The 12241-nt window shown below is 35.4% G+C and overlaps 1 protein-coding gene across 2 annotated transcripts in view; it reads right to left on the bottom strand.

Moving 5' to 3' along the window:
- The window catches only part of LOC107697131 (cation-independent mannose-6-phosphate receptor), a 41962-nt gene that overhangs the window by 25503 nt on the left and 4218 nt on the right, over positions 1–12241 (bottom strand). The window contains exons 4-21 of one of the 2 annotated variants that reach the window (XM_016497772.1): positions 12074–12172; positions 11409–11541; positions 11088–11199; positions 10665–10767; positions 10422–10581; positions 9300–9486; positions 9104–9207; positions 8040–8198; positions 6965–7111; positions 6017–6304; positions 5206–5356; positions 4852–5029; positions 4532–4647; positions 3479–3638; positions 3207–3383; positions 2956–3057; positions 2772–2873; positions 645–819 (exon numbers count right to left, since the gene is read on the bottom strand). In XM_016497772.1, the coding sequence (XP_016353258.1) occupies positions 645–819; positions 2772–2873; positions 2956–3057; positions 3207–3383; positions 3479–3638; positions 4532–4647; positions 4852–5029; positions 5206–5356; positions 6017–6304; positions 6965–7111; positions 8040–8198; positions 9104–9207; positions 9300–9486; positions 10422–10581; positions 10665–10767; positions 11088–11199; positions 11409–11541; positions 12074–12172 (2653 nt within the window). Of the gene's footprint in view, positions 1–644; positions 820–2771; positions 2874–2955; positions 3058–3206; positions 3384–3478; positions 3639–4531; positions 4648–4851; positions 5030–5205; positions 5357–6016; positions 6305–6573; positions 6862–6964; positions 7112–8039; positions 8199–9103; positions 9208–9299; positions 9487–10421; positions 10582–10664; positions 10768–11087; positions 11200–11408; positions 11542–12073; positions 12173–12241 lie in introns of both variants that reach the window. The other variant, XM_016497773.1, reaches the window with a different exon arrangement.

Raw genomic sequence — 12241 nt, 5'->3', positions numbered from 1 at the left:
AATAATATGACATTCAAATACATCGCGAATACGGAAACATTTGATTTTGTGTCGAATGAGAGACGCAACGTTGGTTTCAGTTTAGTTTTAGCCTAAATGTATTTGTTTTGGCTTGTCGTTTATATTGCTATAGCTTCTTATAATTTTAATTATTGTTCTTTTCTAAATACTGTTAATTGTTGTGGAGTGAGGGGAACTAAAATAGCCTAGCTATGTTTACAGCGTTTATTATGTTTGTAAACATTTCGTGTAGGCATTAGGCCTATTTCTGAATGAAATAATAAAATGCGACTTAGACGCGACTTATGTTTTTTTTTCCTCTAAAAAACGATTTCTTTTTTATACGCGTAGCGTATTTCAACCATGCAGCAAACCTTTTTTAAATATTTTGATAAATTACTAAAAAAAAAAAAAAGATGTTTTGTAAGATTGTATTAATCGGTCAAAATTCTTCACGGTCGGTTAACGGTTAACCGGTTAAAATGAGCATCCCTAAAAGGAATTAAAAGAAAACCTCTCACCTGTGAGTTATTTAATCTGATATGTTTTAACGGGAAGCATAATATCTCTAACTAAAGCTGACATTCAGTGGATTCCATAAAAGTGTAGGTCATCAGGTGATTTTTGCACAGTCAGTTACGCACCTGTCTTTTTGTCCAGGACCCCTTTGTATCTGAGAGTGAGAGTGCCGACAGTGGAGAACTGGAGATTCTGTTCCACGCCAACTTGACTCACAGGCTTCTTATCTTCCAGCTCACAGCCAGATACAGATTTATTTCTGACAGTTCCGCACTCTTTCACAGAACCACAAATGTTCACCTACAGTAGACGGGAGGGATATGTAACTTTTGTTTTATAATGGGTATAACTGCACTAAAATTATATACTCAAGAGGGCAAAGCACAGAAAAACCAAAAAAACATGTATACATTTCAGTACATGACACAGACAACAAAGTGCTGCAACTCAGCACAAATATTTCACTACATTTGTTACAAGAACAAATGAATGCTAAAAGTAACTAAATGTGTATGCACAAACTACTCAATTCAAAACTTTGGGTAAAAAAAAAATATATTGTTTCTTAAAAAACAATCTCTTGTGCTCACCAATGCTGCATTTATTTATTTGAACAAAAATACTGCAAAAACAGTTACATGTGAAATACTATTACAACTTTTTTTGTTTTAAAATGTAATTTATTCCTGTGAAGACAAAGCTAAATTTTCAGCATCATTACTCTAGTCTTCAATGTCACATGATCCTTCAGAAATCATTCTAATATGCTGAGATTTGCTGCTCAAGAGACATTTCTTATTATTATTATTAGTGGTCGACCGATATTGGTTTTTTGACAGCCGATGCCGATATCGATATCTTGGAAAGCAGGGTGGCCGATGGTCGATATAAAGCCGATATAATTTTTTTAATTTTAATTAATATTTAAGAAATTTGAAATCATTTGAAAATTGATTAAAATAATAAATGTGTTAAATAAACATACTTATACTTTAGATGACAAAGTATTTTTCACAAATAAATAAATATTTAATAAAAATATAATTAAAAAGGAAGTAAACACTGTAACCAACAGGGCAGCAGTATTCTGGGAACTTTGTGTGCATTAATCATATTTTTTCAAATAAAGCCAAGGTAACACTCATTTTACATTTTACAGCACACAGTGAAAATGAAATGAATATGACAGTGGGCAAATGCATAAAGAGCAGCATAATTTAAAATCACGAGATTAAAGTTTGTCGATCGCGCGTCTCCAGTGAAGTTGAACTCTCCTCCTGTCAGCATTCAATTCGCACAAATCGACCGTCACGCAGAGTACACGCGATCATGCAGGCTTGCACACTTCACAATATCTCACAACTGGATCCGACTAAGTTTGCAAGGTTTTTGAAATTAGATGTTTATTAGACATTCAAAGATTTGTTTAAATGATATAAATGCGTATTTGCTGAATGCTGACGGCAAACAAGATAGTATTATAATGTTTGCCTTTCTATTACTAATAATATAAAAGCAGTCGTTATAAGACTTTTTGTATACATTTTAATTCTTTTGTTTAACCGTTCTATCTGATTATTAGACAGACTTCTATCCGTATTTAGACAGAACTGTTAACGACAACAGCGAACAAGATGGAGAATGTGAGCACTGAGTGCCCAGGCGCTGCCGTTCTCAGCCCCGTCAAAATAAAAGTCATGCCTCGAACGCATCGGCCAAACAGGAAAATTTATCGGCCGATGCCGATATTTAAAAAATGCCAAATATCGGCCGATATATCGGTCGACCACTAATTATTATCAATGTTGAAAACAGTTGTGCTGCTTAATTTGTGGAAAGTAATTTTTCATGATTTTTTGATGAATAGAAAGTTCAGAAGAACATTGATTATTTGAAATAACATTTTTAGTAACATTAAAACTGTTTTTACTTTCATTGTAATCCATCAATTGAATGCATCCTTGGTGGATAAAAAAGTATTAATTTCTTTTAAAAGTACTGACCCCAAATGTTTGAAAAGCAGTGACTGAATAAATAAAGAAAGAAAGGAGGAAAGAATTACTGACAATGAGTTACTGAATCTACTGAGAGTCCCAGTTTCATTTCATCAGTCATCCACGGCCATTTATTGTTGGGTCTCTGTTTAAGTATGGATACTGATGTACCGGAAGCTGGCATCATACTGAAATCAACTTCTGTATCGATCCATCCCCTACTCAAGAGCATTTGAAAGATTTTAAAGTGCTTCTTACGACAAAGTCTTTCCCATGAGCATTGACGTGGTATCCATTTTCTGAAGCCAGTGGTTTCAGGTTGAACTCAAAGCCAGTGTTGGGATCTTTCACTGAGCAGGTCTGTAGATAAATAACAAGAGAAATAAGAAAATCTTCTCGATTCTGTCAAAGTCATTGATTTTGTGCAAACATTAAGGTTGACCTGATTGGTGTCCTCAACGGTTGAGATGGCGCAGGCTGCTTCTGTGTCCCAAACAAAGTCAACGGTGCAGTTCTGGTTCATCAAAAAGCGAGGACCAGATGGCTAAAGAAAAAAAGACCCCCAAAAAAAATACTGTTCTCATATTGTTCATGTCACTGATTTATAAAAATATTTTTTATAAAATAAATTATTTTACAAATAAGCCTTATAGCAACAATTAAAATAAGAGTGAAAGGTCAGGAATGACTCACTGCTGTCCCAGATGAGCAGACGAAGTGGATACGAGTTGTGTAAGTGGTCATAACTCCATCTGCTTCACACACTGAGCCATTAGTGTACACCAACATTAGCTGGTTCTCTTCTTCGATCACCGGCCCCTTCTTAGCAATACCCAAGTTGCTGATCTCTACCTTCTCAGACAGGCCTTCCTGCTCGAGTAATATGTACACATACATTTGCTGTCAGTGGTGCAGTTTTTTGTATTTCATCATGTCATTCCAGTGTTCACAGCCAGCAAACTAACCTTGTCAGCCTCAAATTTCACCTCACAGACAGAAGCTCTCCTGTCACAGCCAGGCACGGCTTTAAGTGGCTGGCATATATTGATGTAGTATTTCCTCGGGCCGCTGGGGTCAGAGGTTTGCATGGCCTGCCAGTTCCTACCGCCATTAGATACTGCCAAACTGCAGAGAGGAAGGAAACAAGAGATTTACTGGAGAGTCATTGCTGTTAACATTGTCTAGCTTTTTGATACTAGCACTTGTTTGGATGTTGTCAAACACGTATAATGGAGTGATAACACTACCTGAGAAATTATCAGGATTAACGGTGCATTTATATCTAATAATCATATCTAGTATACAAATGTCCATATCTAGTATCAAATGTCTCCACTATGACAGAGAAGGCTACATCCAAAAAGTGAGATGGGGTTAAAAATAAATAAATTAATTGATTAAATTAAATTAAAAATCAGTTAAAGTAAGCCATGTTGAACTTTTTTTTATATAACATTTTTCATGGAAAAAAAGTAGTAACCTAAACTTAATAATACATTTGAAAATAATAAATTCTCAGTACAAAATAAACCAAATTTACAAAAAAGCACCCTGAATGATCAAAGTCAACACATGTTAACCTAACGCTACAATAAAAGCATTCTTTTTGCTAAATATTGAAATATTTCAATTTACATCAATTAGGACATTTCTATATAAAAAGATATATTTTTATCTTAAAATATTGACTCTTATTTCTCCTATATCTCTAATTTCTTATATCTCCTATATTTAATATACAGAGACAAATACAAGCCATTCAAAGGTTGCTTCATCCACAAAGAGTGGGCACTATTTGTTTAACCATCCCGAACAGCAACACTGGCTTAACCGATGACATGAGTTTGGGATGGGACTACTTGTTTGTTCAATCAATGGCAGATGGAGGAAGTATTTAGTAAACTAAAGGATTAGTGTGTTATTTATGCAGCTCTAGTGGCACCAAACACACTATATATCTAATATTTAACAGGACAAATATTTCTAGGACACATGAATCTTGAGAAAGGCAAGCTAACCTGGACAGGTCGTACTGCTGCAGTGTTTTGGGGTCTGTTACAACACACTCATGTGGTCTCTCAGGACAGGCGTAGGAAGTGTACCATTTGAAGTTATAAGTGTACTCATCTTCTTTCTGGAGAAAAATGGTCATAAATGAAGGACATTTTTGGTTTGCAGACAAAACAAAAGCCTTATAGGAATAAGAAGGTGTGTCCAATGCAAAGCTTAATGCTTAACACACAAGCCCTTCATGCTAAGGGTAGCATTACTTCAGTACATGCTAAAAATATTTTTGTGTGTTAACAGCACAAACAGAACAAAGAAGCATGTGCGATACCTGAAACTCGGGTTTTCCTGGACCAGCCTCTCTGTCACAGAGGAAGGAGATGTGTGTGGAACGCTGCGTGTGCTGCTTGTTGTTGTACTGAGAGCCGTTTCTGTAGGTCAACTGTATCATGCCATCATAGTAGGAAAGCCTGGAGTTAAACTCGCCGAGATCCCAAGAGCTTGTGCCACTGCAGAGACAGAACAAAAATCGTTAGCTCCGCTAACAGTGAAAACTTATTGGGTCAAAAATCATGCACGTCACAGCTGCATGTTAAACATCAAATATGTTACGATTCCATTGCTTTATATCACACTTACAGAGAAGACAATATAAACTTGTCGCATCACACAAAAGCGAACTTACCTCTGGTCAACTTGACAGGCCCCTGCTGTTTCTGGACACTGTGCGGCCTTCACATTGCCACACACATTGATGAAGTAGTCATACTTGTCAATGGACATGTTATAATAACCTCCACTAGGTTTCTGAAGCGGGGACAAGTCAAACGAAATTCCTGCAAAGAAAAAGAAGCACATTTAAAAACAGTCCAATAAAAGGCAAACAAACATCATAAGCTGCCTAAATCTTTAACCACTAGGCTACACATCCTCACAAAAATGAAACGGAAAGTTTTACAAATAATTAGATATTATTGTACTGTAAAATTATATATATATATAAGCCGACCATTTTTGTAAAATAAAATTAAATAAAATAAAAATGACATTTTAATTTAGTGTAGTTTAGTTAAATTAAAGACTAAAACAAACTAAAAGAAAATGGCCACAATATATAAGTGTTTTTGCATAGACAAATATTCACATGAAGGAATAATCTGGTATGAGAGAAGATACAGATTATACAGAATTATGACACACAACAGATACAGTAACTTTGTTGTACCAGTGTAGTTTACTAAAATTAAAAGTATTAAAAATCATTTTCAGTAACTGAAATAAAGCTGAAATTAAAACAAACTTCACGAAAATGAGAAATATCTTAAATGTTTGTCAAAGTCCTAAAATTACTAAAACAAATTAAAAAAAATTTTTTTTAAATCACATAATTACTAAAATAAACTAAAATTTAAATGAAAACTGAAAATATACAAATTTAATACATCAACAAATACATAATAGTACATGAACAAAACTAAAATACCAATGTCCTGTACCTGCTTGTGGGTTGTCCACCTTGCATTCGTCGCCTTCTGTTTTAGACAGGACGCAGGCTGAAGCAGTGAACCACTCAAACTCATAGATGCAGCCATCACTGGACACGCTCCTCAGGACTGGAGCGCTCTCAACATCCCCAGGCTTACACTTCAGAGTGATGATGGTTTTCATTCTCATGTTCTCCCCGCATTTGTCTCCATTAGTGTAAATGAGTCTGATGTCATCCCCCTCTGGCGCCTTTTGCGGAGAAATCAGGAATTTGCCCAAGTTCACAGCTTTCCCCTTTCCTAAGAGAAGAAAATTTGGGAGAGAATGAAACGTCCTGAGTAAGACAGAACTGAAAAAAGGTTTTATATATAAAAATCTACTCAACTGTTAATAATAACTTCAACATAATAATAATAAATGTTTTTTTTTAACAGCAAATCAGAATATTAGAATGATTTCTGAAGGATCATGTGACACTTATAGACTGGCGTAATGATGCTAAAAATTTAGCTTTGAGATCACAGGAATAAATTACATTTTAAAATATATTCAAATAGAAATCCTGTACCTGCTTTTGGGTCTTCCACCTTGCAGTCGTCACCTTTGGTTTTCGAGAGGACGCAGGCTGAAGCGGTGAACCACTCAAACTCATAGATGCATCCATCACTGGACACGCTCCTCAGGACTGGAGCGCTCTCAACATCTCCAGGCTTACACTTCAGAGTGATGATGGTTTTCACTTTCATGTTCTCCCCGCATTTGTCTCCATCAGTGTAAATGAGTCTGATGTCATCACCCTCTGCTGCCTTTTGCGGAGAAATCAGGAATTTGCCCAAGTTCATAGTTTTCCCAGTGCCTAAGAGAAGAAAATTTGGGTTCGAATGAAATGTCCTGAGTAAGATGGAACAGAAAAAAGGTTTTATTTATATCTAGGATATAATCTCTAATGGTGCACTGACCTACTGCACATATTGCTGCGTCCTCGGGGCAAGATCTGGCCTCCCCCTCTTGGATGATTTTATGACAAACATTGATGTAAAAACGTTTCTTATCAGACTCTGCTGCCTTGGCGCCCACAGCCTCCCAGTTTTGAGATCCCTCAGATTCTGAGAGAAAAACATTTACAATAAGCAACATGAGGTGCTGGTACAATTACTGTTTGAAAAGTTTACAGAAACTTTCATATTTTAGAAAACAGGTTTCAAAGTACGAGCCTGAGATAATATTTTATGGCCCATCAAATGCTAATGATTTATCCTTTAATCCAGCCTGCAATTTTTTTTAATATTCAAACGAGATTTTCCACTTACTTCATTTTTTGGTTTGGCCTTTAATGTTACTAATTTCATTCTGGTCCTTACACAAAGTGGTAAGTATTTTTATAGTGCGTTTTTTCTTCTTCTATAAGCTGAATTAATCTTTTTGGAGGGTTCCACAGAAATTTTCTTTCTTTTTTTTAGGCGAACTTTTCTTTTAGAAATTAGGCCATTTTTTGGAATGGTGAAGTAAAAATAAAATAAATAAACAGGCATAGATTAGTCAGCAAGATTATTTTTTAACAATTAAATTACCATGTTTATTCAGCTAGGATGATTTAAATGGATCAAAAGTGACTGTAATAACAAGATATGTAGTAAGATATGTATAATGGTAACAAAATAAATAAATACTGTTCTTTGAACTCTCTATTCTTCAAAAAATTCTGGGGGAAAAAAAAGTTTCCACAAAAATATTAAGCAGAACAATTGCTTTCAAATTACGTTTAAAAAAAACATTCAAATAGACAAGTTTTCCTTTTTCAATTGTAATTTCACAGTATTACAGTTTTTTGATCTAATAAATACAGCCTTGGTGAGCGTAAGAGACTTCTCTTAAAAAACATTTAAAAATCGACCCTAAACTTTATAGTGTATTTATTTACTTGTCATTAAATAACTAAAAATAAATCATGAAAATAATAATAAGAAAAAAAGTTTTCATGATCAATCTTTGCCTCCACTTCCCAGTACACAAGTCATTCTTGCTCATCTCTACCTGGGTAGCGCGTAAGAGGCGACAGATCATAACGCTTCTTCTTGTGGTCTGTGACTCGACACAGCAGGTCTTCCTTCTCCTTCACACATGCGTACGCTGTTTGCCAGTCAAAGTAATACGTGCAGTCAGACTCTCCCGTAAAGTCCGGCTTGCCATACTCTGCAAACCACAAGTCAGCTGTGAGTGAAACATTTTGAAAACCAAATTTCCAACACGAAACAATGTCATCTAGGTCACATTGTTGCATTTCCTTCCTTTTGGTTCTCATACAAATAAACTTCCCCAATCAGGCAGGGTTAAAACAGCAGCGCTGTGGTCTCATCAGCACGTGACTTGACGAGTTACTATGAGATAGAGCTGCACGATTCTGGATAAATTGAGAATCTTAAATAGTAAAAATATTTCAAAATTGTACTGTTTTTGCTGTACTTTGGATCAAATAAATGCAGGCTTGGTGAGCAGAAGAGACTTCTTTCAAAATATTAAAATATATTTAATACACCAATTTTTTATACTGATGTTATGAAAAAGTTGTTTGAATCAATGATTCAACGACTCACTCATAAACCTACTTCACTTGTTTCATTACTGGATGAATCAGCGTTTTTGTACGATTCTCTTGAATGAATAATTAATTCAATGACAAATACATTTTTAAGTCACTTTTCAATGCAATCGACAAATGTTATTTGAAGCGTAGTTACATTCAAAAGGGGATTTGCTCTATTTTGATCGCTGCCATAGACATCGATGTTTATATCTGACCTATAAACTTTCACCCCAGTATTTCTGTGATAATATGAATGACTGTAAGACAGAAATAATACTGTGTAGTTGAAAAGACAGTTTGTGAAGATGCTTCTTAACCAAACATGGTAAGTAACTGCTCTCTCTGCGTCAGCGTCAGTGCGAACACAGATTTGAATGAACCGGTAAGACTTTGTCAAAGGTTTAATAGACTCGGGGAATCGTTGTCATTTAGAAATGAGATCGCGTGGGTGTCTGAATCAAGATCGCGATCTTTTAACGATTAATCGTGCAGCTCTACTATGAGAGTCACTCACCAGCCGTTGCATTGCACTCAAAGTTAATGATGGTCATGCGCTGGAATCCAGTGCTGCATCTGCTTCCGTCTGGGTAGATTAGCGTGAGATCACCATCTGAATACCTTAGGATATAAAAGAAAAGGATTACGACTGCTCAACAATTTAAATTTTCACTGCATTTAAGGGTGAATCAGTAACACAAGCTATGGCGAACCTCAGAGTTTGGTTCTGGAATCTCCCAGCAATCTTCTTCACACCACCCATGTCCTTGACTTGGCAGGCAGACACGTAACCTTTGTCATCACTACACTGTCCAGCATTGGTCTTCTCACACACGTTCAGATAGAAGATATAGGTGTCATTGCCATTTTTGGCCTCAGCCATATAGGGTGTGCCTGAAGCTAAGGATAAAAAAATATGAAGAATGGTAAAGTATTATATTTGTAATATAAATATAATACTCAATCACATCAAGGATGAACCACAACTGTACGTACTTGTTATTGAAGGGCTTTGTGTTTTTGCTAAACTGTATGAAGTCCTGGGAACACCTTAATGCATGTTTCATGATGTTTACAGTGAGTTTTAGTATACTTGTTCTCAATGTTCTTGTTCTAGTTTGCCTTCAGCGGGAAAAACAAACTCTATATCTAACAAACTGCCGTGTGATTTATCCAAGTACCAAAACAAAAGAGTATGATGGAAACACCATGTTATTTCAACCAAGTACCATGCCAATGTCTTGCTTTGCATTTTTTTTTTCACTGAGAAGAACCATGGAAATACCATGTTTTTTTTTTGACGTTTTTAGACATTTTACCAAGGTCATCTCTAAAGTTCAATGAAGTAACATGTAAATACCACAGTAAATGAATATGCGTCAATGCCATGGTATTAGTGTTACTTTAGTATTTTTTTTATATACTATTATAGTATTTATTAATATTTTAAATGAGCTTTAATTTTAAGTTTTAGTAATTTTGTTATGTGCTTTTGTCAATGTGTTTTTTTTTTATGTAGCTTTAATGTCTTTGTTTCAGTTTTAGTATGTCATTTTAGTACTTCAAAAAATGTCATTCATTTTATTTCAGTTAGTTGGTAAAATGTTACATTATCACTTAAGTTTAAGTTTTCATTTAATATTTATCTAATATTTTATTTTATTTCAATTAACATAAATGACTTTTAATATTCCCACTGTACAATGACACTGGGATATCTATGGTTTATTCAGTTAATCATTAAACACCATATAAAAATCCATCATCACATCATTCTTTCCACAGAAACAACATTTACATCATTGCCTCTTACTAAACTAATAGAGTTAACTCACGGTTGTGTGTCAGGGGAGTAAGGTCAATGGAGATGTCGTGCTGTTTGCTGGTCAGTGTGCAGCTTTGACTCTCCAGGTAATCTCTGTGGCAGGCGTACTCAGTCACCCACTCAAACTCATACCGACAGTTCAAGTTGCTGATCATTTTAGGGTTACTTCCCTGATAAACCATTGAGAAAACTGTGAGATGACCGAGTATAGTAGGTATACTGCAATGAAATGAAACACTAGGCATCTTCTTACCGCCTGCCTTGCGGATGGACAAATGAATGTAATCGTCACTGCTGGACTGTGGCCATTACAGAAGGCTGGGCTTTCTTTGACTCCCTCGTACCGCAGCCTTAGTCTGAAAAAGAGAGTATCAGTTATGCTGCTGCTCCAGTTTTCTACGTTGACAGTAAGTGTTTCTTGAGCACCAAATCTGCATATTGCAATGATTTCTGAAGGATCATCTGACACTGAAGTAATGTCTGCTAAAAATTCGGCTTTGCATCACAGGAGTAAGTTACATTTTAAAATATATTAAAATAGAAAAAATTATTTGATATTATAATAATGTTTCACATTATTACTGTTGGTGAGCATAAACGTTCCAATCGCAAACTTTTGAATGGTAGTGTAAAAGCATCAGCCAAATAACTAATTAGCTATTAAATTAGCACATACTTGTCATTTGAGAGCAGCTCAAGCTGATGAACAGGCTGACCCATATCGAAGGAACCTTCGCCAGAGGTGAGACAGGCTGCAGATCCCTCAGGACACAGGCTTCCAGCACGGTCTGGACCGATAAACATCATCCAAGTTATTTGCATTGCACTTCCAAATGCTTTAGTTGTTTAAATAATAACCTGCTTGGACGCTTTGCAGATTGTTTTGTGTGATAAAGCAGCTACTGTATATAATCAAAATGTTTGTTGACTGGGCAGCAAACTCTTAAAAAGCCCATACACTGTGTCCAAAAAAAAAAAAGAGTTTACAGAAACTCACTTAGACTTCTGCATATATTAATGTAGAAATCAATTTCATCATCTGGGTCGTCAACCAGGTAGCCATCTGAGAGTTTTATCAATGGGTTGAGGTCATGCTTCTTTCCATCCGAGTCAAAGACATAGCAGGGGACCTTTAAAAAGAGATAAGCAAATAATGCAATGAGTGGTGTTCAAAAAATAAAATTAAAAATAAAAATAAAAAAACTCCCAGAGGCTTAAGCCATTTCCTGTTTGTTGTAGCATAAATAAGATATTAGGCAAAATAGGCAAAAAAAATTTACACTTTGTGAAAATGTTACTGGCGCTTGGATTAGCATAATAATAGAATAACAGGAAAAAAAGTTGTTTCCCTCAAATTTGCAAAACTAAAACTAATATTTTATTCCAAAACGAGTAGATAATTAAATAAACACTGCGCTGATTTTTACAATAGTTAAAAAAAAATTTGTTAATCATTCTTTATGCAGATTTTGCAGTATTCAAGTTTATTTAGAAATTCACAATTTCACACTGTCAAAATGTTTTGCTCAAGGCTGATGAGCTGAATTTTTTCTCACACTGAGAACAACTGAAACAGCCAAACACACACACTTAAACATTCACACCTTCCTCCACGTTAACGCTCTAAAAGAAATGTCATCACGTCTCATCACCTCTACTCACCTCCTTATGTGGTCTAAATTTCTCACGTCTGCAGGCGGCATACGTCCTCCATTCAAAGTAATGCACACACTCAGAGACAGTAACAAACTCAGGTGTGCCCTGTAAATAAAAAAAAATCAGATGTCATCCATGGTGTGAAAATTATTGGAAATAATGAAAATGTGAAAA

Source organism: Sinocyclocheilus anshuiensis, unplaced genomic scaffold (genome assembly GCF_001515605.1).
Source record: "Sinocyclocheilus anshuiensis isolate Anshui unplaced genomic scaffold, SAMN03320099.WGS_v1.1 scaffold38, whole genome shotgun sequence".
Taxonomy (NCBI): Eukaryota; Metazoa; Chordata; class Actinopteri; order Cypriniformes; family Cyprinidae; genus Sinocyclocheilus; species Sinocyclocheilus anshuiensis.
The sequence above is the reverse complement of the archived record's forward strand: the minus strand, read 5'-3'. Positions and strand labels throughout refer to the sequence as shown.